This window comes from Anguilla rostrata, chromosome 5, assembly GCF_018555375.3.
Source record: "Anguilla rostrata isolate EN2019 chromosome 5, ASM1855537v3, whole genome shotgun sequence".
In the NCBI taxonomy this organism is placed as follows: Eukaryota; Metazoa; Chordata; class Actinopteri; order Anguilliformes; family Anguillidae; genus Anguilla; species Anguilla rostrata.
The window spans coordinates 19,231,843-19,257,602 of NC_057937.1; the positions used below are offsets into that span (position 1 = coordinate 19,231,843).

Consider the following 25,760-nt stretch of genomic DNA (forward strand, 5'->3'; position numbering starts at 1 on the left):
AAAATGAAATCTTAGAAATGAAAGACTATCAAGCAGAAATCAATCATTCCAGTCTTGTTGTCCAAGAGCATGGCGCCAGAAGGGAGATAAAAAGAAAAACGGACGTCTGGGGGGGTGGGGGCTTGGGTGTGGGGGGGGGGGGGCACGGGGAAGGGGGGCAGATAAGGGTTAATCAGGCAGATAGATGAGTTTTTTAGTATAAAAGACGGAGCGGTAGAGGCAGGAGCAGCCGGCAGAGGCACCGACGGGGATTTGCATATTGTAATCTGCTGTGAAGGATTTCTTAATAGTGTAACGTAACCTCGGATATAACCCCACTCCTCCGGTGCGATCAGCGAAACAACCCGGAGGAGGAGGGCCAGGTCCTCCCCTCAGTCCAGCCTCGGACCCTTTACCCGTATCCTCTCCGGGTCTACTGCGAGAGAGAGCGTGTATGCTTGTGGTTGCGTGTGCAGGAGCGTGTTTCAGTATTATCATTTGAGCGCGCCTTATAAGTGCGCATGTGCATGACACCACACAGAAATGCACACACAAACCAAACACACACACACACACCGTCTTCTACACACTAACAAACAAAGACACACACACAGGCCTGTTTCACTCAAAACACACACACACACACCCCTCACCTCTCCCTCCTGCTCCTTGCCCTTCTCCTTGTTGTGGACGTGACCACTGTATGGTCCCCATACAGTGTTGGGCGTGAGGTTCCTCTGGGCGATGACCTCACTAACTCCGCCCACCAGGCTCAGGCAGAGCTCATCTGCAGAGGCAACCAAGGCAGAGACTAAGTAAGAGAGAGAGACAGAATGCTGTGAATGACATCCAGTACCAGTGCTGTAAGATACACCCCCAAATACACACACACAGACACACACAGGCGCGCACACAATCAGACATAGGCACAAACACACACGCAGACACATGTATACACTCTCATGAAAACAAGAACGCACACACATGCACACACAGACATACACATATACTAACTCACACACCACCCTCCATGATAGTCCAATGAGATGGAGAGTCCAGGGGAGGATGACCATGGTTAAGAGAATAATGATGAATAAGATAATAATAATGATGATGATGAGAGAACAGAATTTAGGACTGCTCTTCCTCTCTCTTGCTCTCTATCTTGCTCATCCTGCAGGGGCCAGAGATGCACACCACTCTCACCACTAGAGGGCTTTTGGCGTTTACTGAGCCAGGCAGTGGACATAGGACGACTGTGGTAGAACGCAGGCAGAGACCCCCTCAGGAAGAGGGCACAATGTGTGACAGGGGCAGGGGGTGGGGCATTGAGGTCTGAAACAGGGGCAGGGGGGGGGGCATTGAGGTCTGAAACAGGGCAGGGGGGGGAACATTGAGGTCTGAAACAGGGCAGGGTGGGCATTGAGGTCTGAAACAGGCAGGGGGTGGGAACATTGAGGTCTGAAACAGGGGGCAGGGGTGGGGGCATTGAGGTCTGAAACAGGGGGCAGGGTGTGGGGGCATTGAGGTCTGAAACAGGGCAGGGGGCGGGGGCATTGAGGTCTGAAACAGGGCAGGGGGTGGGATGGAAGCATTGAGGTCTGAAGCAGGGGGCAGGGGGTGGGGGCATTGAGGTCTGAAACAGGGGGCAGGGGGTAGAGGCATTGAGGTCAGAAACAGGGGCAGGGGGTGGGAGCACTGAGTTCTGAAACAGGAAGAGTTGGGGATTGTTGAACTGATACGAGATTATATGGGACTGAAAAAAGCATCCGATCATACATTCTGCTTTTGTAGGTAGATACATCTGGAAAAGCAAAGACACACCCCACACCCATAGACTACTCCCACCTACTCCCACCAACGTCTGACAGCCAAGCTCATCAGATCCAAAACAAGCAGAACCATCACAACTAACACCATCACAAGCCTCACTGCTATCTCAGGGGGAAAAAAAACTAAAAAAAACTTCCTGGTACACCATGGTTTAGTTTTTTGTTTTAACCTAAACCCAGTTCACATTTCCATGTACGTCAGTACATCCAGCTCTAGCATATTTCACATATTTTAACACATTTGGGGGGAGGGGGGAGATTGAAACAATTTACCTGCAACCCTGTGGTTACAACCAGCATTTCAGGCTGTCACCCATACTGCCACGGTAGCAGAAGCACTGATCTACTGATCTAGGATCAGGTTCCCCCTGTCCATATTCCTCCGCTCATCCACTGTGAGCTAAAAGGAAAACTGATCATAGATCAGCACTCCATAATTTGAGATGCTTCATGAAAATGGGACTCGGACTCCTGCTGGACTTTAACATAGCACACGTGGCCCAAAGCAGGTAGGCAAACAGGTCACTGAACAAATGAGCAATGCGTGTGACAGAGACAGGGGTTTTCAGTGGGTTGGTTAATAAGGAGAAACACAAATAATATTCACTGCCCATGTCTCCAGCTCCGATCTGTCACCACACACTTGCACGCACACTCGCTCGCACGCACACTCAAGTGTGTGCACGCACAAGCATGCGCACACATGCATACACAAGAGTGTGCACGCAAAAGCATGCGCACGCATGCATACACCCTTCCCCCCCCCCACCCCCCCCAACCACCCCCCAACCCCCCACCCCCTACCACCCACCACCCCAAACATCCTCCTCTATGGTTCAGCTCTCTTTCAGGGGCCGGGCTGAAGTGTCACACAGATAACACTGTTTGTCCAACACTCTCCATGTCAAAACACTCATCTATCTTCTGTGTATCTATCCCCACCAGAGACCCACTCACAGACTGAGATAACTGGCTTTCCCACAGCCAAGACTCAGGGAAAGAGAGAGAGGGAGGGAGGGAGAGAGAGAAATAGAGAGAGAGAGATGAGCAGGGAGTAAAAGGGAGAGAGATGGGAAGGGAAAGCAGGAAGGATTTAGCCTTACACATCTATGTTCTAAAACACCTTCGGAAACAATGTAATGCTTATAAAAATAAACTTTAGTGAATCCTTGAAAGCGAAAGAGGAGAGGTAGAAAGAAGAAGTCAGGGGGGAGTAGAGAAAGGGAGTAGTACCAGTACCAGTACCAGTGTAAACAGAAACAGTAAACAGTACCAATGTGAACTGAAAAAGGAAACAGTATCACTGTGAACTAGGGCACACTACCAATGAGGACTTCAATGGGAAACTGTGCCAGTGTGAACTGAGGAGGGAAACCTGTACTGACTGTACCGGTCTCAAGATGGAGAACATGTCAGCCAGGGCGCCGATGCCCTGAATGCCCCACAGGGCTTATCAACACCACTCCACTGCCAGCCACCGCGGCGTCCGCTATCGCTGTCCACTTTACAACCTGAGACAATAAAACAATCACTCCATCATTAATGAAATGACTAATGTAATTACCAGCCAGGGAAGATTAATGAGGAATACATATATATGTAGAGAGGAGAAAAGACAGGCAGAGAGAGCCAGGTGGAGAGATAGGGAGTGCGAGAGAGGGATTTGGAATTTGAATGGGTTTGATGCAGGACGTGCTGAAAATGTAAAGCGCTTGATGGTCTTTACCTCAGCTGTACTCTCCGGCTGGAGGCACAGGGTGACTGACAGACGGACACCCCAGGAGGTGTATGAGAGATTAAAGCCTGTTCCCTACAGTAGGGTACAGCACGGTGTGTTTGCAGTGCTATGTTCCCTACAGTAGGGTACAGCACAGTGTGTTTGCAGTGCTACGTTCCCTACAGTAGGGTACAGCACGGTGTGTTTGCAGTGTTATGTTCCCTACAGTAGGGTACAGCACGGTGTGTTTGCAGTGTTATGTTCCCTACAGTAGGGTACGGCCCGGTGTGTTTGCAGTGTTATGTTCCCTACAGTAGGGTACGGCACGATGTGTTTGCAGTGTCATGTTCCCTACAGTAGGGTACAGCACGGTGTTTGAGGTGTTATGTTCTCTACAGTAGGGTACAGCACAGTGTGTTTGCAGTGTTATGTTCCCTACAGTTTGTTATGGAGGTGCGAGTATGCTGTTTGATGTCTGCCCACCGTATTGAACAGTGTGGTAAGTCTGCAGTGTGCTGTTCCCTACATTATTGCACAGAGGAGTGTGATTATTGTGTGGTATCCCCTACAGTAGGGTACATGACTCTGCAAACACACAATACCATACTCAACTGTAAGAAACATAACACAGCAACATCACTCCTCCGAACCATACTGTAGGGAACATGACAAAGCAACATCTCACCTCCATACCCTACTGTAGAGAACATTAACATGACACAGCCACATCACAACTCCAAGCCATACTGTAGGGAGCATGATACAGCAACACCACACCTATGTACCCTACTGTAGGGAACATGAGCATGACACAGCCACATCACAACTCTATACCCTACTCTAGGGAACAGGACACAGCAACATCATACCTCCATACCCTACTGTAGGGAACATGAACATGACACAGCCACGTCACACCTCTGTACCCTACTGTAGGGAACATGACACAGTTATCACACCTGTCCGTACCATATTGTCAGATATATCACAAAACCAACACACTGACCTGTGCCCTACTGTCTCGGGCGTTGAACAGCAAATACACCCCTCCATAAACGGCAGGGAATATCGCACTGCAAACAAAAACCATGTACTTTCCAGCTCGGTGGAAAGCTCAACAGAGCCAACGATCTGGGTCAGCTCTCTGGGACTGTTTGTACAGAACAAACTCATACAGTACTTTTTAAAACAGGTGCACAGGAGTATTACACGTCTCTGAACCAGACATGTCATTGGAAAAGGAAAATAAAGAGCTCCAGATGCTATTAGGAAGCCTCATTTGCCAAATAGCTAAATCACTACAATAACCTGCAAGGACGAAATGAAGATGAAATACATCTTCACTTTTAACTGTTAATAAAAATTAATTAATTACATGTTTGAGTACTGGTGTCAGCTGCAAGGTGACGTTATGCACAAATATTGTAGCAGTGGCCTGTGTGGACACGCATGTGTACGTACATTTACCGCATGTAGATATAAGGCCTGTGCACTGGATCACTGTCAGGAGAGTCCGTGGTGTTGGCGAACATGTTTTACATGCTGATGAGCATGCTGTATAAACACTCCGCTTCCCACTGAGGTTGCTGAACACACAGGGGATGTCGGGTAGCACGCGAGACGCAACGCACTCGTGTCATTGGGCTGGAGACCTTCGCTATGCAAATGAGCACTGCTGCCTGCACGGCCTAATGGGAAGGACCAGGAATCCCCACGCGGAGGAGTCACCTGATTGGCTTTTGATTAAGACAACTCTATTCCTCCTCCTCCCCACCTCCTCCTCCTCATCTTCCTTCTCCTTCTCTCCTGTTTCCAGCCCCACCGCCACTTCTATCTGGGCTAATTGATTTTTAAGAAGACTATTGTTGATATCAAATGAGCAGATCACCGTGAGGGTATTGATTCCCCAGACGTGTTACAACAGCAAATCTTTATCTGTGCTGAACTCTGACCCCACACTAATAGGTGGGGTTTAACCTCCACTGAATGACAGATCACGCTATTTCCCCCACTCCACCCTTCCTGCTCTGCATTCTGCCCTAATTACCCCTCTCACACTTCCACACCGTGCAGAGCCCTGCAGATGCAACCCACATCACAGCACCTGAGCAAAGATGAGCAAACCTGTGCAAATATGAGCAAACCTGAGCAAAGATGAGCACACCTGAGCAAAGATGAGCACACCTGTGCAAATATGAATGAGCAAACCTGTGCAAATATGAGCACACCTGAGCAAAAATGAGCAAACTGGAGCAAAGATGAGCAAACTGGAGCAAAGATGAGCAAACTGGAGCAAAGATGAACTAAACTGAGCAAAGATGAGCACCCCTGAGCAAAGATGAGCACACCTGAGTAAAGATGAGCACACCTGATCATAAATCAGTATGCCTTTCTGATGAAACACAGGCAAAATTCAAACAAAAAATGCAAATAACTAAGTGCACCTGAGCATCACTGAGCACAACCAACAACACTACAGCACACATGAGCAGAACTGAACACAACTGAACAGAGCTGAGAAGAGAGAAAGAAACCTGATAAATCTGAGCCATGGGTAGGGAGATCTACCACCTCTCTGTTCCAGCACATATGCATAGTTATTCTGCCACATGTTAATTCAATCACGTTACAGTACCATAGCAAATACTGCACTGATGCATTCATTTGTAAAGAGGAACAGAGTCAGGCACTAAGAATATGGGCATCTATAAAGAAACATGATTTCCTGCTACCAGGTGGCCTCTCAAAGATCTCTCCAGTCACATGGAAAACAACAGCACAAACACAAAAACTGCCTAATCAGAGAGAACTCAGCCAAACACACATAGTAGTGCCTAATAATGCATCGATGTCCAACTAGACAGGATACTCAACAATACAGTACATCTGCACTATAATATTCTGTCATTATACTACATAGACACTGCAGAGGCCTCTTATTGTGAGAATTTTAGTGATTTACTATGTTCGTGAATTTGTGTGTGTGAGCATGCATGTCTGTGTGAATCCGTGTGTGAGTGAATGTGTGATTGAGAGCATGTGTGTGAGTGAGGGTGCGTATGAGTGTGTGTGTGTGTGTGTGAGAATGTGTGTTCCCTCATCTCCCAGTTTTCCCTCATTCCACTGTTTCTCGCTCACAAATTGAAAATAAGGACCTTCAAGAACCTCTCCCTGATAATCACAGAAATTAATTAGAAAATGTTTCTTGACATTCTCTCTGCATAGATGGGGGGGAAAAGAGACTGGGGCGAAGCTGCAGAATTAATTGTACGGTATGTGACTTAGATAATTAATTCAATCATTATTTCTTTTCTACATTAGCTACTCCCTTCTGGCCCTGAAAAGAGCACTTCAGTCACAGTACTTGTGGTGGACTGCTTGTGACCTATGTATTTTGAAGATGTTTGGAAAGTTAAAAGTTTTACTCTGGTGCCTTATGGAGCCCCAGTTCAGGCAGTTTAAAAACAGAGCAGTGACATTCCAGAATGGTGACATCACACAGCAGTGACAGGGCCAGCACAGATTCTCAGTCTAGACCAATGGTTTCCAAACTTTTCAGGCACTACATAAACAATTTCCATTTTCACAGCACCCCAAAATGACACATGCAATTTGCAACACTTATACACATGTTTTAAGTGGGGAAAAAAACACCACAAATTGCCTTTAGATCTTGTAAATCTTAATTAAAAGCAGAAAAAGATGAACGTGTCAAAATATTCAATCTGTTTCATTCAACAAATTACATTTTTGAACTGACATATTTAGGTAACTCTCACAAGCCAGTGGGCCTATCACTTGGAATAATTAACGACATAACCGCACTAATTATATGCAGTGGTTAGCATGACAGCATCTCCCACTGGAGATCATAGTTTGAGCCTTGCTAGGTCCCTGCTATTGCACTTTGTTTCTCTTATTTTTTTATTTATACAATAACGCATCAAGCTACTTGACATAAATACAACATGTTATACTGCAGAATTATTACATCAAAACAAGTCCAGCAGAAGGGTCGGGTGGTAGGGAATCTTAATTTCAGTTTTTTTTGTCATTTATTTCATCATTAACTTAATTTCTGAGGTGGAAAAACAACATCGCTAGTCCAGCTAATACGTAAAAATCAGTTGCTTCGAGAGATTTGACAAAATTTACTATATTTATGACCCGTCAGGAGATCAGTCTGAGCAAACAGAGGTTGAACACATGGAGGACAGAGTTAAGACAAGTTGTAATATTTGCTGTATGAGCTTACAAATGCTCCATTATGAACTGAAATCAGTTGAGCTTACAAATGGGCCATTATGAAATGTTTTTATTCACAATATGATTTATTAGTTTTATCATAGCTTTTAAAATTTTTAACATAACTTAAATTTGGAGGCACCCCTAGAAGGATCTCACGACACCCCAGGGTGCCTTGGCAGTCCCTTTGAAAAACGCCGCTCTAGATAGATTCTCTACTTTGCATTTTTAACAAAACAATGAAATTTCAGTCTTGAACACTGAAACTGAAACTGAAGCATTTAAGAATATTAAGAGTCAAGACTATGGACAATATATACAATAGGCTGCATAGTACTGTAATATATCACCAGCAACACCTGCTAACCTACTGGAACCTCCTGTCATTAGGGATGTTTTCAGACTGGTCACACTTGGAGAGTGTTCCAAAACCGAGCTCATTTACCTCCTTGTCACTGTTCGCTTTTTACAAATGACACCCTCCGTTCTGAAGCCAGAAATTGAGAGTAGACTTGCTTGAGGTGGTTTTGGATCAACTGAACCACGTAACTCAACTGAAACGTGTGAGTGCAAACTGAAACTGCAACTGAAACACGATTCAAATTCAACCAGTAAGAAAGCAAGACCCCTGAGTCCAGGAAAAGTACCAAATTTATTTTGTTCATTGGTTAAAACTCACATACATGTTCAGTGGATTAGCTTCCAAGTTGTTCCACAGGTGTACATTTTGTGACATCACATGACGATTGAATCAAATCAAATGACAGTGACACAGGGCATGGTATGGATGGATTGTAAAATCGCAAAATGATGACATCACAGGAGAGTGACACCTGAAAAGATGACATCACAGAATGGCAGCACTGGGCAGGATGTTGTGTCTCCGTATGTGAAGATATAGAGAGGTGTGTCTGTGCAGAAAACAAGACTCCCTAAAACATCGCAGAGTGGTCACAGTATACAGTCTCTTCTTCAAGCTACTGTTTTGTTTCCATTCCAAAAAGGATTTCAAGGCTGCTGGGTGGCTTATTTGGTTAAGGAACCACGTTGTGGTGCATGGATGAGCCCCACGGTCTCGAAATGTATCCAGACCATGTCAGTGCTGACTGTGCCCAGTAGCTCCATAGGGCGACGCAAAATTGGCGATTGTGTCACCACGGGTATGGAAGGGTCCAGTAGGCTTGGGGTCTGTGTTTCATCGCAATCTAGCAACCCCTGCAGGTCGATCGCGTGCCTGTGAGCTGCATGCTAAAGCTGCATTTGAAAGATCTTCCTCCAACTCCAAGCAGCTCATCTGTAGTTTGTAGTGTGAAAAGAAGTTGCTGGTGACACCATGAGTTTTGGAGGAGAACCACGGAGTTCTACGCCCTCTCAAATCGGTAATGCTTTTCCCGCATGCTTTGGCTGCAGATAAATGGGACATTCCAAATCGGGGTGGGAATTGGATATGTACAGCCCCACATTGGATGCCAAATGATTTCATGAAGAGAGCACTGAGAAGCGATTAACCATTGCACACAAGACTTAAAACCGAAGATCACACCCGAAACACCAGTGAGAGGCCCACTTCACCTGAGGGTCCCCTGCACTTCCTGCCTTGTTTCCTGGTTAGGAGCGCGAAGACGAGAGAGGGGACACACACCGGCAGCACAAACACACTCGCTTATCCCGCTCCACATCAGCAAGACCTGGATTTAATTCCCTCTTCAGAGATCTCTCCCTCTTCTGAAAGCTCTACTCCTCACTCAGCGAGATTTGAAAGACACCAAAGAGGGCGCAAGTGCCGCCGCCGCTGATTAGAATACTAATTACCTTAACGAGCGTTGCTGAACGCACAGATCAAAACACCTGTGGCTCTCCCTTCGGGGCCTTTTTTAATCCAAAAAGGAAAGCTTCATGTGTGTGTGTGTGAAAGAGAGGGAGAAAAAAGAGAATGCTGTCAGAGAGAGACGTTCCCAACAAAGAACGACAGATCTGATTCTTGTGAATGAGTATTGCTTCTTTGTTGTGGTTTATGATTTTTTCATTGTGTATCCTTAATCGTTCCTTCTAATGTTTTTTGTTTCACCGTTTGATTTGCTTTCTGCACTTAGCCCATGCTTTAGCAAGACAGCTGTGCCCCTGTTATGCCAGTAAACCTTGCCCTATTTACCCTGTTTAAAATGAATTAAACAGGATAAACTAAGAGAGGAAGATTGCCAGAGAAAGCGAGGGAAAGAGCAGGGAGGGCAAGGGGGAGGTTGTTACACAGTGTTCTTTTAGAAAATTATTCTTTTCTTATTTATTGAATCTCGTTTTACTGTGAATTATGAAATGGGGGCAGAAAAAGGATAATCGTAGTTAAAATTCATAATCTTATACATATCAGAATTTAATAGATATTTATCTGATATTTATTATCCACGTACTGACGTGAACTTTGCATGGCCTGCCAAAGGAAACATGAAGACGTGGCCTGCTTCCTGTCATCATTCAAAAGCAAAATCAAAAGAATCACCATCTGAAAACTATTTAACAAAGACACTATCAATAAACCAAACTAGAATAAACACTTTGTCATTGTTTATTTGCTTGCATAAATACACACTGTATCTTGTAATCAAAACATGCCAATGTTGCCAAATAAACACATTTTAGTTAGTTTTGGACCACTTGTCTAATCAATGTGATTGTAGTTTATGACCGTTTTGACTCAATTTCATCTATACATGTGTAAAATCAATAATAATAATAATAATAATAATAATAATAATAATAATAATAATAATAATAATAATTATGTTCTAATCAGATCAATAGTGTTTAATTAAAGGCATATGAATATTTTGCATGGTGAGCTGTGGGGGGAGGTCTGGTGAGGGGGATGGGGAAGAGAAGAGAGGGGGATATAGAAGAGGGGGAAGACAGATGAAAAACAGAAGAGATAGAAAATAAGAGTGGGGGTGAGATTGAGGAGAGATGAGAATGATAGAGGAGGAGAGGGGAAGACAAAGAAGAAGGGTGAAAAGATTGAAAAGGGATAGGAAGAAATGCAGAGGCCCTAGTGTTTTTTTACTCTAAAAAACAGACCCTTACCATAGTCATTACAAAGCCCTGCAATGCCAAGAGCTGAGCCCAGAGAAAAGTCCCTTCAACCAGCTGATCCTGAGGCTCACTCGACTAACACTAACACCAGCAAATGGCAAGCAGAAATACATTTTTAATTCAAAATCAATTTAGAAAACAACAAGAAAAATGACAAACTGAATTGGAAAACTGTACATCCTTAAGGGGAAAAGAAACCGCACAAACCATACACCACAAATATATAACTGCCTGCCATAGCCATAACCAGACGCAAAAAAATGTGACTTTAATGTGTTGTACATACGTACATATATATACAGTGAGCTCCATAACATTTGAAAGACAAAGACATTTTCTTGTTGTTGTTGATTTGGCTCTGTATTCCACAATTATAGATTTGTAACAAAACAATTCACATGTGGTTAAAGTGCACATCCTCAGATTTTATTTAAGGGTATTTTTATACATCAGGCAGAAATTGCAGCACTTTTTATACATAGCCTCGCACCCACGGCCGGGCACCATAATGTTTGGGACATATTAATGTTATGTAAATAAAGTAGTCATATTTTCAGTAATTTGTTGCATATCCTTTGCATCCAATGACTGTGACCCACAGACATCACCATGCGATGAATACCTGAGTACGTCACCAGTGCACTCTTTCTTCATCATGACTTTCCAAACGATTTGTTTTGGTACGCCTAAGGATTGGCCTGTGTCTCTGACTGTTTTTTCTTATTTTTCAGCCTCATAATGGCTTCCTTGACTTTCACTGGTACAACTGTGGTCCACATGTTGACATACGCCATTAACAGACTCCAAAGGTAATCAAAAGCCAAGAATCAAGACTAGATTAAGTATTATACCTTACTGAACCTGTGTTTAGCAGTTGTCTATGACCATGAAATGCACTTTTTGTACGTCGCTTTGGATAAAAGCGTCTGCCAAATAAAGGTAATGTAATGTAGATGCTAAGAGCTGTCTTATACCTGCACTCAACAAGCAATTGAACACATCTGACTAATCATAAACACCCCTGAATCAATTTCTCCCAAACATTATGGTGTCCTGCAATGGGGGGGTGGCTAAGTATGTAATGTCTGCATAATGAAATCAAAATGTATAAAAATACTTTAACCATATATGCATAGTCAGATTACAAATCTAAAAGTGTGGAGTACAGATCAAATAAAAATATGTCTTAGTTCCAAACATTATGGAGCTCACTGTATATGTGTGAGTATATGTGTTTGTTATGCATGTTTATGTAAATACTATATATACACAGGTATATGGATTTTCCTTTTTGAATTTTTGGCTTGTTTTCTAGTTTGATGTTTATTCGTGTAAAGTTTTGCCAATATACTCAAATGTCAGGGCGGTGACATATTCTTGAATGTAATTGGATGGTAGGCTGAGGGGCCTGGGGGTAGGTGGACCAGGATGTGGGTTTTGTGAACGGCAGTGAACGCTCTTGTCTGATAGGGTACCACACCAGCAGCACCACAGACTGTTCCAGAAACAGGAGCTGCATGTCGGTGAAAGAGCGGCCAGGCTGATAGCACTGTGTTCCTCTAGATTACACCCCCGGCCTATCAATCATCATGAGAGAAAGAGAGAGAGAGAGAGAGAGAGAGAGAGAGAGAGGGAGAGAGAGAGAGAAAGAGAGAAAGAGAGAAAGAGAGAGAGAGAGAGAGCAGAAGAGGGAGAGAAGGAGAAACACAACTCCTTCAGTTACCACAACAGCCTATTGGCAGATATAAGACAGGTTACCAAGGAAGCTTCTCACAGAAGTACACCCAAACCGTTGCTTTCACAGTTTAAATCACAAAAACCGTTATTCCTCTGGTTAATGGAAGTCACATGACCTGTATTATTTTGAGCGAGTAAAAACTAAAACAAACCCAGTAAAAAAAAACTTGTCTCTCCATCCAATCACATAACATCTATTTTACAATGAAAAAAATCAAACAAGAAGGAAAAATGGGAAAAAAATGTCAGAGGAAAGATGGTGACATAGAAAGGGAGAGAGGCACAGACTGAGAGAGAGAGAGAGAGAGAGTGTGAGAGAGAGGAAGAAGGAGGAGGCATTCCTGGCTGTAGCCAAGGGACGAAAAACACCCCAGCGCCATCTCGCCCTCTCGCTCCATCAGGCGAGAGCGTCTGGACTGAAGACGGGTGAAACGAGGGGAGAGCAACGGTCTCGCGGCTGACGGCTCTGTTCTGGCCCTGATAACAGTCGGCCTGTCTGCTGTCACACAAAACATTTATAAGAACCGTCACTGGCAAAGAAAGGCATGAAAAATTCGGGAAGATAAAAAACGCAACTTGATAAAAGTAACTCCTAACTGAAATCATTTACATTAGTACAAGTGAGATATTGGGAACCTTAAAAAAAACTCAGTTCCCGCACAAACGTGCGTGCACACCTAACACATACAAGCTCTCTTACTATCAGTGTCGGTTATTAAAGTTACTATAAAATTGTAATCAGGTAACCAGCTTTGTTATCACAGTTTCTGGGTAGTACAGTAGCTATATTAGATCACATTTTCTGAGTGCTACCTTGGTTAGTTGTGCCAAATTCCTTGTTCCAGGTCAGATCCAAGGCCCAAGGCCCAGACAATTCGAAAAATGACTTTCCTAGCAGACTGAATTGGCTATAGCTAAAGAATCCTTTTGGCTCAAATTGTCATCAAATGAGTTGCTGTGAGATTTGGATATCTGCATACATACAGCAGCACATGGCTATGACTTATAATACACTATATGACCAAAAGTATCTGAACACCGCTTCGTCTGGGGCAGTTTTTTTATGGTTTGGGCTAGGCCCCTTAGTTCCAGTGCAGGAAAATCACATTCTAGACGATTCAGTTTGGGGAAGGCCCTTTCCTGTTTCAGCATGACGATATCCCTGGGCACACAGCAAGGTCCATATAGAAATAGTTTTGTCAAAAACGGTGTTGAACAACTTGACTGGCCTGCACAGAGCTCTGACCTCAACCCCATTCAAAACACCTTTGGGATCAATTGGAAAACCACTTGTGAGCCAGGCTTAATCGCTCAATCAGTGCCCTACCTCACTAATGCTCTTCTGGCTGAATGGAAACAAATCGCTGCAGCAATGCTCCAACATCTATTATAAAGCCTTCCCACAAGAGTGGAGGTTGTTATAGCAGCAAAGGGTGTACCAACTCCATATTAATGCCCACAATTTTGAATGAGATATTGTATGTCAGGTGCCCACATACTTTTGACCATGTACTATACATAATGGGGGTGATTAAGGGCAGAAAAACAGTGCAAGTTATTGTTCTGTATTATGTTCGTATTTTTGAAAGCCGCATCATTGAACGTGTGATAAATACTTCCAGCTACGACCACTGCCTACAAACAAAATAATTAATCTAATCCAATACACAATGTCAAAAATAAGCAGCAAGACACAGCTGGGCTAGGGTGGATTTATGCTGGCCTGGTGTCCTAGGGTCACTGCTATATCAGCGCCCTCTAGCTACTCACCAGTCGTCACCAGTCGTCAACACTCACCGTGCTAGCTCTCCTGTAGTGCATCATGGCTAATGCTGCATGAGCACAGCCTAGTTGTCATATCTGACGGACAGTTCTCCAGTAATATAACATGGATTTATAGAGATAATAACCGTCTCACATCGCATATGTTGCCATAGGAGGACTGCGTCTGCTCAGCACAAAGGCTTCCAGTACTTGTGATGTCAGGCAGGTGGCTGTGTAGTACAACGGTCAGGGAACACAGCTCAAGGGTCGCAAGTTCAATTCCCAGCAGTAGCACGTCTGTCTCACCCTTGAGTAAGGAGATGAAAATAAATTACTTAAGTAAAAACACCTAGCTGAATAAATGGATTGTGTGTTACTAACGGGTGTAGGTAACTCTGCTAAATGCCAAACATGGTGCATGAGCATAGAACCCCAACCCTAACCCTAACTCACTTGATCTTTATTACATTATGCGACTACTCATAGTAAACTGAAAAAATGTTAAAACACATTAGTGTTATGCAAAAATTTTGCACCTTCAAAAAAATTAAATTCTCAGGAACAGAGAAAACTGCTCCTTATTCCACTATTTAATACCAGAGCATTATGGTTTATTCACATGGGTTTGAACCAACTTTATTAATTGTTGAGCTATGAAACGCTGATATTTATATACTGATACATACTAAAATATGAACATGCTCAAGAAACTATAAGTTTAACCCTCCTGTTCTGTTCATTTTTTAGGTACAGCAAAAATGTTCCCGGGTCAATCCCCATACAGGGGGGGTTTGCAAATACATGAAATGACCATTTTCATTTAAATGTTGATTACACTAATTAAGCCCAGTAGAAGAAGTTTCATACTGAAAAAATAATTTTAAGTATTTTTCCTAGGTTTTCAAACTTTAAAAAGGGTCAATTTGACCCGCAACATAACAGGAGGGTTAATTCTTTCAGACATTCAGAACAAATAAGAAAGTATTTTCAGAAATAACATGTAAATCTGTCATTTCTGCAGGGAAAAATCAATCCGCAGCAATAAGAAGCTATGAATGAGCAGTTAGATCTTATCTGATGAAAAGAGAGATTTGAATAACGCTCTTCCAAAGGAATGCCTTTCTCCCTTTTTCAACCAAACAATGTGAAGCGCCACAGTTGAACTCACTGACTGTGCTTCTAGAACACAACTGTATCACCGGTTGACTTGTGGCATTCTAGAACCCAGCAGTAAAATTAAGAGAGACTCGAGAGTTCTGTAGCAGCAAAGAACATGAAGCATGAGGTTTGCGGCAGTTAGTAGTAAAGAATAGTTGAGCATTCTGATCGAAGATGCTCCTTACTGGCATGATCCAATCACATCATTGTGAGTGATGATTTCCTGTTTTTATTTTTGTCGATTTTTTCAATTCACTTACTTATGACAATATAAGTCAATTGAAAAAATCGACAAAAATATCACTTTAAGCGGGTTTGCGGTATCTTTTGGTGTGCAGACCCTTAGTTTTAGTTGATTTATGACTTTATTTGGCATTTATGCACCAATTTACATCTGAGCGTAGTCATTTTGGAACTTTGTTTATTTTTGCTTTGACATTTTTACGTAAATATTTATGAACAGCAATGTATCAAAGCTATTATTATTATTATTATTACAATAATAATAATAATAATAATAATTATTATTATTATTATTATTATTATTATTATTATTATCATCCCACATATTCAACGTGTTCATCAAAGTGATGCCTTAAATTAATCTAACTATTTATTATACTAGCACCTGAACATAGTTGATAAGCTGTTATGCATAGCGTACATATGTGACCCTTACCTGTTCTGATACTCTCTCATTTTCTAAAGGCCAGTTCAGAACTGTGGCAGCGGATGAGATAAGAGTGAAGAGTTCTCTTTAAAAATGTACCATTACTGAGCAAAAGCAAAGCAGTCCAAATTAAAATGATGGTTAACAAATTCAACTAGAATGTAAAGTTTATGAATAAACTTCAGTCTGGCTGCTTCAGCAGTTTAGCTGCTACCAGATGAAAAGGTTAGAGCTGTAGCATCATAAAACTTAACCTTATGACCATTGCAACCAAATGGGATTTTGTAGACTATCAAACAGTGGCACTATGTCACCGAATTGTGCCTTTTTGCCACTTCCAGACATCCAGAAAATAACACCCAGATGAAATGCTGAATATCTCAGCCATTGGTTAGTGAACGGAAATGGCAGACCACACAAAATAAAGCTTTACACAAACAATCTACTCTGGCATGGCTAGCTTAAAAGCTGTAGGAGTTGTACTGCTCAGAAATGTAGACAGAAAGAAAATAATATTTAGACATTTGCAGTAAGCAGCTCTCAACAATGTTGCAATGTTGGGAAAATATCTTGAAAATCATAACACCCATTAGCCCTGCACACAGAGAAACACACTCCCATCCCGCTGCTTCTCCACACACCTTATCCTGAACGGGAATCAACATTTCTAACTACGACTCCAAGGATTAAAATCTCATGGTTGAAACTTTGTCCCCCACAAATTAGAATTATAACAGTGCACTGTACTGCTTTACCACACTTGCCCTCTCAAGTTTTTAAAATCTTAATTAAATTCACCAGAGGTTCTGCGATCGTGAAGGACAAGTCCAGTTCCACAATAGCTGTGTAAATACAAGCTCATGTGCCCAGTTCCTTTTGAGTGTTTTATGCCAGGAACTAAACCATCACAAGGTTCAATGTTCCCCATTCATTGCATTTCATTTTTCATACCCCATTCACTTTCTAAGGCAAAATTCTTCCCAAAAAATGTTTTATATTTCAAAAACTATTTGGAATTTCAAAAGGGGTGTATAAGCACATACGTATATTCCTCTGAGCCGAGGTGAATATTATAAAGTTGGAATGGCATGTCTAACTTACAGTACATGCTGTAGGATAAACATGCAGAAATTTAGGCAGAAATAAAATTTTAAAAAGAAGATTTTTCCATACCAAATCACTGAGATGGCAGCAGCCATGTGCAATATAGAACTTAGTCATTCGCATTGACCAAATTTATTGTGCTAAAAACCGTCTGACCCAGGCTAAGCTGTGGAACCTCTGTCTACCCACCCACCCAGAGACATGGCCCCTTTGTCCCCAGCTAACACAAAATGTTCTCACAATGTTACTGGAATGTTTTGTCACCGTTGTAACATTGCCACCGCATCGCAGCAACATTGTGAGAACATTTTGTGTCAGCTGGGTCCTCACAGTGCTGGCAATGAGAAATTTTTACACACACAGAATATCACCAACCTTCACTGGCTCGATAGATGACGCTGTGGGACTCTCAGGACCGCACATCAATAACACCAAACGATTTAACATGCAAGTGCGGCTTCCTCACCCCCCGTAATTTAATATAATCAACCCGCCGAGCCCGGTAAATAATAATATCGCATTATTACCTGCCTTATTATGTTTGTTATTATCGTAGCGTTAATAACTGGGGCAGATTAGGCGGAGGGAGAAAGTGCTGGGGAGACAGAATCCGCGCACGGTCGGGCGCGTTCCAGCGCTTATCCCGTGAGAGACCGGCGGGAGGCGTAATCGTCGGTCCGGGAGCTCGAGGGATTACTGTGACGGCCATTTGCATATCAGAATTTTAAGCAGAGAGAATATATCAAACCCTCCAGCCAGCAAGGTCATTTTGAAGATAATTTTTTTTTTTTTTCTTCATAATTTATTTTGCATATCATGCAGCGGGACACAGTGCAGATTAAAAGCCGCTTCGCCGTATCAAACCGCTCCTGACACCAGCGCCCTGCCCCCTCTTCTCTCCGCATTCCGACACCCCCACCCCATTATCAAAATATTATACAGACACATGCAGCAATTAGAAACACTAATGTCATCGAAATACTGCCGTACAGTGATCATTCACAATCATAATGGAATGTCCCATTGCAGCTCCACCCAATGTAGTCTGCTAGCTTCGTATGATAATTAGTCAGAATTAATACCACAACAGGAATAATGGAAATTATGCCATGAAAAAAATTGTTGCAACCCAAGACTCAATTTTTAACAAACACTACGCAAACAAAAAAGCAAAAATGTGACAACACTGAGACAAACACAACATGGCTGAAGTAGCTGACAATATCTCAGTTTCTTCTTGCCTGGCTGGTGTATAATAGCACACCTTTCTCTGTTTTTCCTCATGGACTTCTGCTTTTCTGGCTCAGGGCTCCTCATTGATGTTAGCATGCAGGCATTTTAGGCAATATAGTTTTCAGTTACAGTATTGACCAAAATGTGACCATAAGAAACTACATAAACCAAAGAAAATGTTATTATTATTCTTATTATTATTATTATTATTATTATTATTATTAATAGTAGTAGTTGTCACAGTAGTGACCAGCCCTAAAAGTAATAATTTCCCACAGGTTTGAGCCACATTAAACAGGATCAAGCTGACTGTAGCGAAGCCAAACACAACTAGCTTTTTTGTTTGTAAGCTCTACAGGCGGTCTTTACTAATTCTGACTTCCAAGGAGAAAGTGAGTCAACTGTACGGAATTCCGCACATGCTCTTCTCTTTACGTAGCCTTGGAAGTCTGACAGGAAGAAGCGCAGGTCAAAACAACGGGCGATCAAATTTAAAATCTGGTTCCAAGAACTATTAAAAGCAAAACCTTCCAATGGATTTGGAACTAAGCATGCTAAAAATGCTTGCAAATTAGCTAAAGTTTAAGCAGATGGTTTTCATCCATTTAGGCAATTACTATCATTTGTTTTTAAATTACATGTGATGTGACAGTACTTGTGGGATATTATGATATTATATTATGACCACTAGTTGTTCATTTACATAAAAAGAAAGACATTCAGAAAATGTATGCAAATTAAAACCAACTTGTCATAAAGGTCAAATTCATAAGCTCCATTAAGCATCAACCTCGAGACCCCCAATTAGCAACCACTTCATAGCAAGGCTAGCTGAGCTGTAAATTAGCGATGTTCTGCCTGGGAATGGTCACAGCCAGTGAATAGGTATAAGAGAAGCGAAGCAGTCACAGCAAACAATGCTACAGTTCTGTTCACCCCACTAAATAAAAAAACCAAAATTTCCAAAACAAAGGGAACTGTTACTGAGAGATATACACACACACACACACACACACACACACACACAAACGTGCACGCAAGCACACACACACGTGTGCGCACGAAAGCACGCACGCACGCGCACAAAAAATGCAAGAAAGAAACCAACAAATCCCTTTCCATACAAGCAAATGTTCCCCTCCCATTGACTTGTGGGAAATAACTGATAGGGAAGAGGATTACTAAACCAATGTATGAACAAGAGCACGTCCACCCAGACTCTACTCTTGACGCTTAGACAAAAACAAGGGGAAGGCCTGTGTGTATGTGTGAGTGTGTGTGTGTGTGTGTGTGTGTTTGAGTGGTTGGTTGGTTGGGGGGGGCCAGGGTGATGGAGAGACGGAGAAGCGAGGAGTGGGGGGGGTCTTGATGATAACAGAAAAATTCAGACCGGTCAAAGTTTCCCTTTTGCCAATCACACTCCTGATAAAGACAGAGCCTGCTCCAGTACTGATAGAAGGGCTATCTCCCTCTCTCCCTCTCCCTCCCTCGCTCTCTTTCTCATTCTCTCTCTCTCTCTCTTTCTGTGCCTCTCACTCTCTCCCTCCCTCTCTCTCCTCTCTGCAGTTAGTTTGGAAGGAAAAGCTAATCACACTGACAACACAGTGCTGCTGTCAACCACTAACCAGCGACCACAGAGCAATTAATATTAATGTTAATATCACACTGTCCCAGCTGACAAAGAATGATAATGTAACATACTGAACGTGAAGAATTAAAATATGCACACAGTTACACATGTACACACACACACAATGTTTCTCTGTTACACTAGCACACATATACACACACTCAGATACATGCACATGCACGTACTCTCTCTTACAATCACTCAAATACTTGTCCATACACATGCACACTGACCATATATATATATATATATATATATATATATATATATATATATATATATATATATTAGTCATGTGTCATGTTAATATATATATATATATATGAACTCTATGTTTGATACAACGGCATATTTGTTCTTGATTTCGCTCTGTACTCGCTCTCGATCTGTATAATTTTTTATTTATAATCACACAATTCCTGTGTGGTTCAAGTGCAGATTCTCAGCTTTTATTAAAGGGTATGTTATTATTTTTTGGAGAAATGGCTTCACAGGCATCTGATTAGTCGGGTCCATTCAACTGCTTCCTCAGTGCAGGTATAAGACAGCATAAGGACCAGGTTTGTGCCAATGGAAGTCAAGGAAGCCATAATGAGGCTGAAAAAAAACTGTGGGAGACATAAGCCAAACCTTAGGCCTACAAAAATCAACTGGTTGTAACATCATTAAGAAGAAACAGAGCACCGGTCAACTCAGTGATTGCAAAGGGCCTGGTAGGCCAAGGAAGACCTCTACAGCTGATGATCACAATATTCTCACCACACACACCAGACTACCTGACTAATCAGAAAAACCTGTGAATCCATTTGCCCCAAACATTAAGGTGTCCAGAAATGGGGGGCTATGGACAAATTGTGCTGTAATTTCCATATCTCCAACATGTTTCACAGAGTGGATCATGAGCAGTTCCCTTTCTTTCTCCACACTTTCCTCTTCCCATCAGGATAATGGTCATCTCATGTCATTAACAGTTTGTTCCATAACCTAAGTTTTTTTTTTAGCAAACTCTAATCTGGCCGTTCTGTTCTTGAGGCTAATTAGTGCTTTGCATCGTGTGGTGAACACCCCGAGGTTATGCTGGTGTAGTCCTCTCTTTATGGTAGTCTTTGACACATCTCTGCCTACATCCTGGAGAGTGTTCTTGATCTGCTCAGAAAACTCGCAGTTGAAAAGGGGTTTTTCTTCACAACTGACAGTATTCTTCAGTCATACACAACAGTGGTCTTCCATGGTCTACCAGACTGTTTTCTATTTCTGAGCTCACAAGTGAATCCTTGTATCAATGTTTGGCTACGTCTCTGATCGATTTATCTGATTTTCTACCCTCAGAATGGCCTGCTTTACTGGCACTGGCACTTCTTTGCCCACACCTAGAATGAACTATAGGCCTTGTGTTAGCTTCCCTGTGCATGAGCAAGTGAAGCAACAACACAAAGCCGGCCAAGAAACAGCGGAGCAGCCAACTGGCCCATTACTTCAGCCCTCCTAAATTGGGGTTCTATTCATAAAACAGGCCATAATTCCAACAAACATAACCTGATATGGATGCAAATACCCGGATAATTAAAACTGACGGTCTGCACTTTAGCCACATATTCTGCTTCATCTCAAATCCAATGTGCTGGAGTAAAGAGCCAAAAGAACAAAAAATTGTGTCAAAAATTGTTTCACCGAGTACTTCTGCATTTAACTGTATGAGTGTGTACATACATTTGCCCACACACACAAACACAGACACAGACACAGTCACAGACACACACACACACTCTTAAGATTCTGGGAGCGGCCCCAGTCACTTGCAGTAGTGTTCGTTTGTTTATATGTCTGCAGTGTCATGGGCCAGCACTAACACATGGCCCTCCACAGCTTTATAAGGACCAGCCTCATACACCATGTCTGAACTACGAGGAGGTGAGGCAGGCTGGTAGGGTCCTCACCTGGGCCATCCCACTGAGGCTCTGCCTCTCCTTCATCTTCCTCGGCACTCAGTTCTGGACCCTTCTCATCTTCCTCATCATCAGGCGCACTCGGTGAATCTTCCGTCCTCGGCTCTGTGGGTACAACATCGTCATGGCAACATGAGCTCAGCTACTCCCGGTGACGTTCGCAGGGTGACTGACAGTATCATCAGGGGTGACATGACAATGATTGCATCACAGAGTTAAGGCCTTCAGGAGTTCCTTACAAGCTGATTGATAGCTTTAATTAAGGTATTGTTAATTATCATACAATCCAAAGTAAGCTCTTCTGTGAATGGGTGTATTTGTCTCTACTATGCAAGTACATGCATTACATACGCTTGTTTGTGCATTTCTACATGTTTTACATTTGTATATGCTTGTATACCTGAACGTATGTGAATGATTCTGTGGGTAAAGCACGTATTTGTGCATATACATGTGAACATGTGCATGTGCGAGTACACCACTGCCCTGTGCTCTGTGTTAATAACGGTGGCCAATGGGCTCTCACACTTGAAAAGAGACACTCACTACAGGAAACAATGCATCCCAATCCCATTCCATGTCTACTTCAGTAGTGGTTGCTACACAGCCACTGACAACTGATTCTGCAGCGTATTAATAGGGGCAATATGTCCACTTCATGCTACACAAGTAAAGAATTATAGACCTGCGCTCCCTACACCCTCTCCCCCATCACCAATCCCACCCACCCTCTTCCCCCCACCAAGTATTGTTTCTGTTTGGTAACTAAGAAACCCCCAATATTTTCCACCCTAAATCCCTCCCCATCACCCCACCTGGATAGCGGCGTAGCCGCTCGCACAAAGGGCATGTTTACCTGCTCTTGCCCCGATGAACAAGCGATAGTCACCCGATCAATACCTGCCATAAAAGGTCTGTCCGCGTGACTCCATTAGCGTTGGCGTTATTAATGTCACAGATGGAAGATCAGATCAGCATCTTCAAATAAATCACCCTCCCCCCGCCCCCACCCTTTCCACAACCACACACCCTGTCCCAGCCCCCCCCCCAACAAACACTCCCTCCCTCCTCTGGGTGACTGAACAGTCCCATTATTTCAGCTATAAATCACGGTGAATGGCAGATTGATTTTTATCCCAGGCGTGGGGCTGAGGGAGGGACCTGGAACGGCAGTTATTGCATTTAATATTATCAGCAGAAGCTATCTCCCCTCTAATCTGAGTGCTGATGGCAGGTATCAGGACGGGTAACTTCTCAGAACTTCCTTCGTCACACCTGAAGGGCAAAGTCTACCATCAAGCCCTGACTCATAACACACAAACACACACACACACACACAAGCATGCACACGGACACACACACATTGGATCCTCCGTTCAAAAATAAATTCACCATCTTTAACTTCTCCTTTTCTCTCTCAAAAGCCACCCCCAATGTTGATTAATTGGACTGATCTAAGCTCCTTAGAACCCTTAGAACATGATATATATGGACTAATCCAAGTCCCAGTAGGGGGCAGGGGGTAGTCACACCTGGACTAATCCCAAGTTCCATCATGCTCTAGCCCCATTTGGAATTTTCCATGTTTTTTTTTTTTTTTTTTTTTACTGTGCAGCTACTGACTACCACCTGCTTCCTCAATTAGCTGACTGTAATTGAGCTAGCTATCTCATGAGCTGTGTGGTGGAGGCATGTTCTTCTCCCAGAGGATTATGGGATACATGTTCAGCTCATTCAAAGGGAACTGAAACACTGGGCCAAGTGTACTGCAGGTCAGGGAAGTAGTTGCAAAAAGCAGACACAGAGTGGCGCATTCTCCCTCCAAACTGCACATATGTATGTAATCTGTTCCGCATGTGTGTGTGTGTGTGTGCATGTGTATGACAGCATAAGTGTGTGTGGTACCAGAGCATAACTTTATATATGTGTGCACGTCCCTGAATATGAGCATGTTTGAGTGCACCTATGTGTCCGAGTGTGCATATGCAAGCATATGTGCATGTGTGCATGCGAGTGTGTGCGAGCCAGGCTAGGCCGTTCCTCTGAATGTCTGAATGGGCGTTCCTCTGTATTATCAGGTATGGCCTGTGTTTCTCTCTCCCAGATGGTGGATAAGAGTCCTGCCTGTATGAGCCAGCAGGGTCCTGATAAAGACCTTGGTATTGATCCCGGGCTGAGAGAGCAGGTTCCTCAAACAGGGCTGATTTATGGGGCCCTGATAACTGCTAGCATCCAGCCACTGAAGAGCGCCAGAGACACAACAATATGGTGACGTGTCACCACTCTCCTCTCGGCCACGGGGAGGAAAACACCAGAAAACTCTCGTCCAGACTCTCCCTCACACACGCACACACAAACACACACCACACATAAACACATACACGCACACACGCATGAATGTGCACACACACACATACTTGCACCGAAGCACGCAAGCAGAGAATCGCACTATTACAACGCACTCACACACAGCGCTACAGAAACAAACTCTCACTCAATGTCCCTCTCTCTTTCTCACGCAGACACACACACACACACACACAAACACACAAAGGGATACATGCACATACATATTTGCGCAGAAGCACACAGGTGCACAGAGAATTACATTATTACAAACACACGCTTGCACACAGTGCTACGAAAATACACACTCTCACTCAGCGTCCTACTCTCTTTCACATACGCACACACACATGCACTCACACTCACAAACACACACACACACACACACACAGGAGGCTAATCTCTAATCTGGTCCCGATTAGCACCTGACAGAATTTCCATGCGTTTATCAACCCCAGCCAACGAACAGACGCTTATCACCCCAGCCCCAAATTTCACAAGAGCTGGAATTTTCAAGATTAAAAAAGAAAAACAGAAATCTGAAATAACTCCACAGAAACGACTGAAGGCCCACGGACCTGGCCAAGCTTGGAGACAGATTGGGATGAGAAAGGGAAGCAGGCCGGGGCTGAGGAGGCTGGGGGGTGGGTGGTACAAGTCATTAATTGAGGTTGAGATCCTAGGGGTAGGGGGTGGGGGCTAAACAAGCTTCTTATTTCCTCTTAAAAACATGTGCCTTAACCAAGCGGTTCCCACACCAGCCATTTCAATGACCAGCGCTTTTAAAACAAGGGGGAGTGGCTAATAGGTTGGACTGAGGCAGAAATTATATAAGCAATTGCTCTAGAGGAAAGAAAGCATACTGTGCAATGGCTGCAGTTTAAATATTAAAAAACACAACAAAAACAAAGCTAAATGACATTGTAAACTCCCCGACATTAGCTCACTCATGAGTTAAACAAAGATAAAATTTGCTTTGGTCAAACTTTAAAATAAACCAAAGATAACATGAGCTACTGTGTGGTCTGGTGAATATATAGATGTCTATGCACTGTTAGAGGCTACATTAAAAACAAGGACGTTTCTTTATGACATAAATTATTTTTAAAGATGGAATAGTCGTTTGGATGTATCTACTTTTAACCTTTAAATTTAATTTTAACAGATCTGAGTGGAGTTATATAATTAAATTTGAAAGCTACCTGTACACCTGGTTCTTCTTGAACTCATGCTTTTAACAATAACTCAACATCCAATAATATAAAAAATATTTAAAACGGCCAACAGTGTTGTGCTGTGTTGTGCAATTGGAGCT

The 25,760-nt window shown here is 43.0% G+C and overlaps 1 protein-coding gene across 2 annotated transcripts in view; it reads right to left on the minus strand.

The window, feature by feature from the left end:
- Positions 1-419: 419 nt before the first annotated feature.
- Positions 420-25,760, minus strand: part of LOC135254914 (zinc finger protein ZFPM1-like) — a 64,303-nt gene continuing 38,962 nt past the window's right edge. Inside the window, exons 3-4 of one of the 2 annotated variants that reach the window (XM_064335515.1) lie at positions 22,091-22,204; positions 420-766 (exon numbers count right to left, since the gene is read on the minus strand). In XM_064335515.1, coding sequence (XP_064191585.1) covers positions 489-766; positions 22,091-22,204 — 392 coding nt within the window. In that variant the 3' untranslated portion in view covers positions 420-488. Of the gene's footprint in view, positions 767-11,976; positions 12,435-22,090; positions 22,205-25,760 lie in introns of those variants that run through there. The other variant, XM_064335516.1, reaches the window with a different exon arrangement.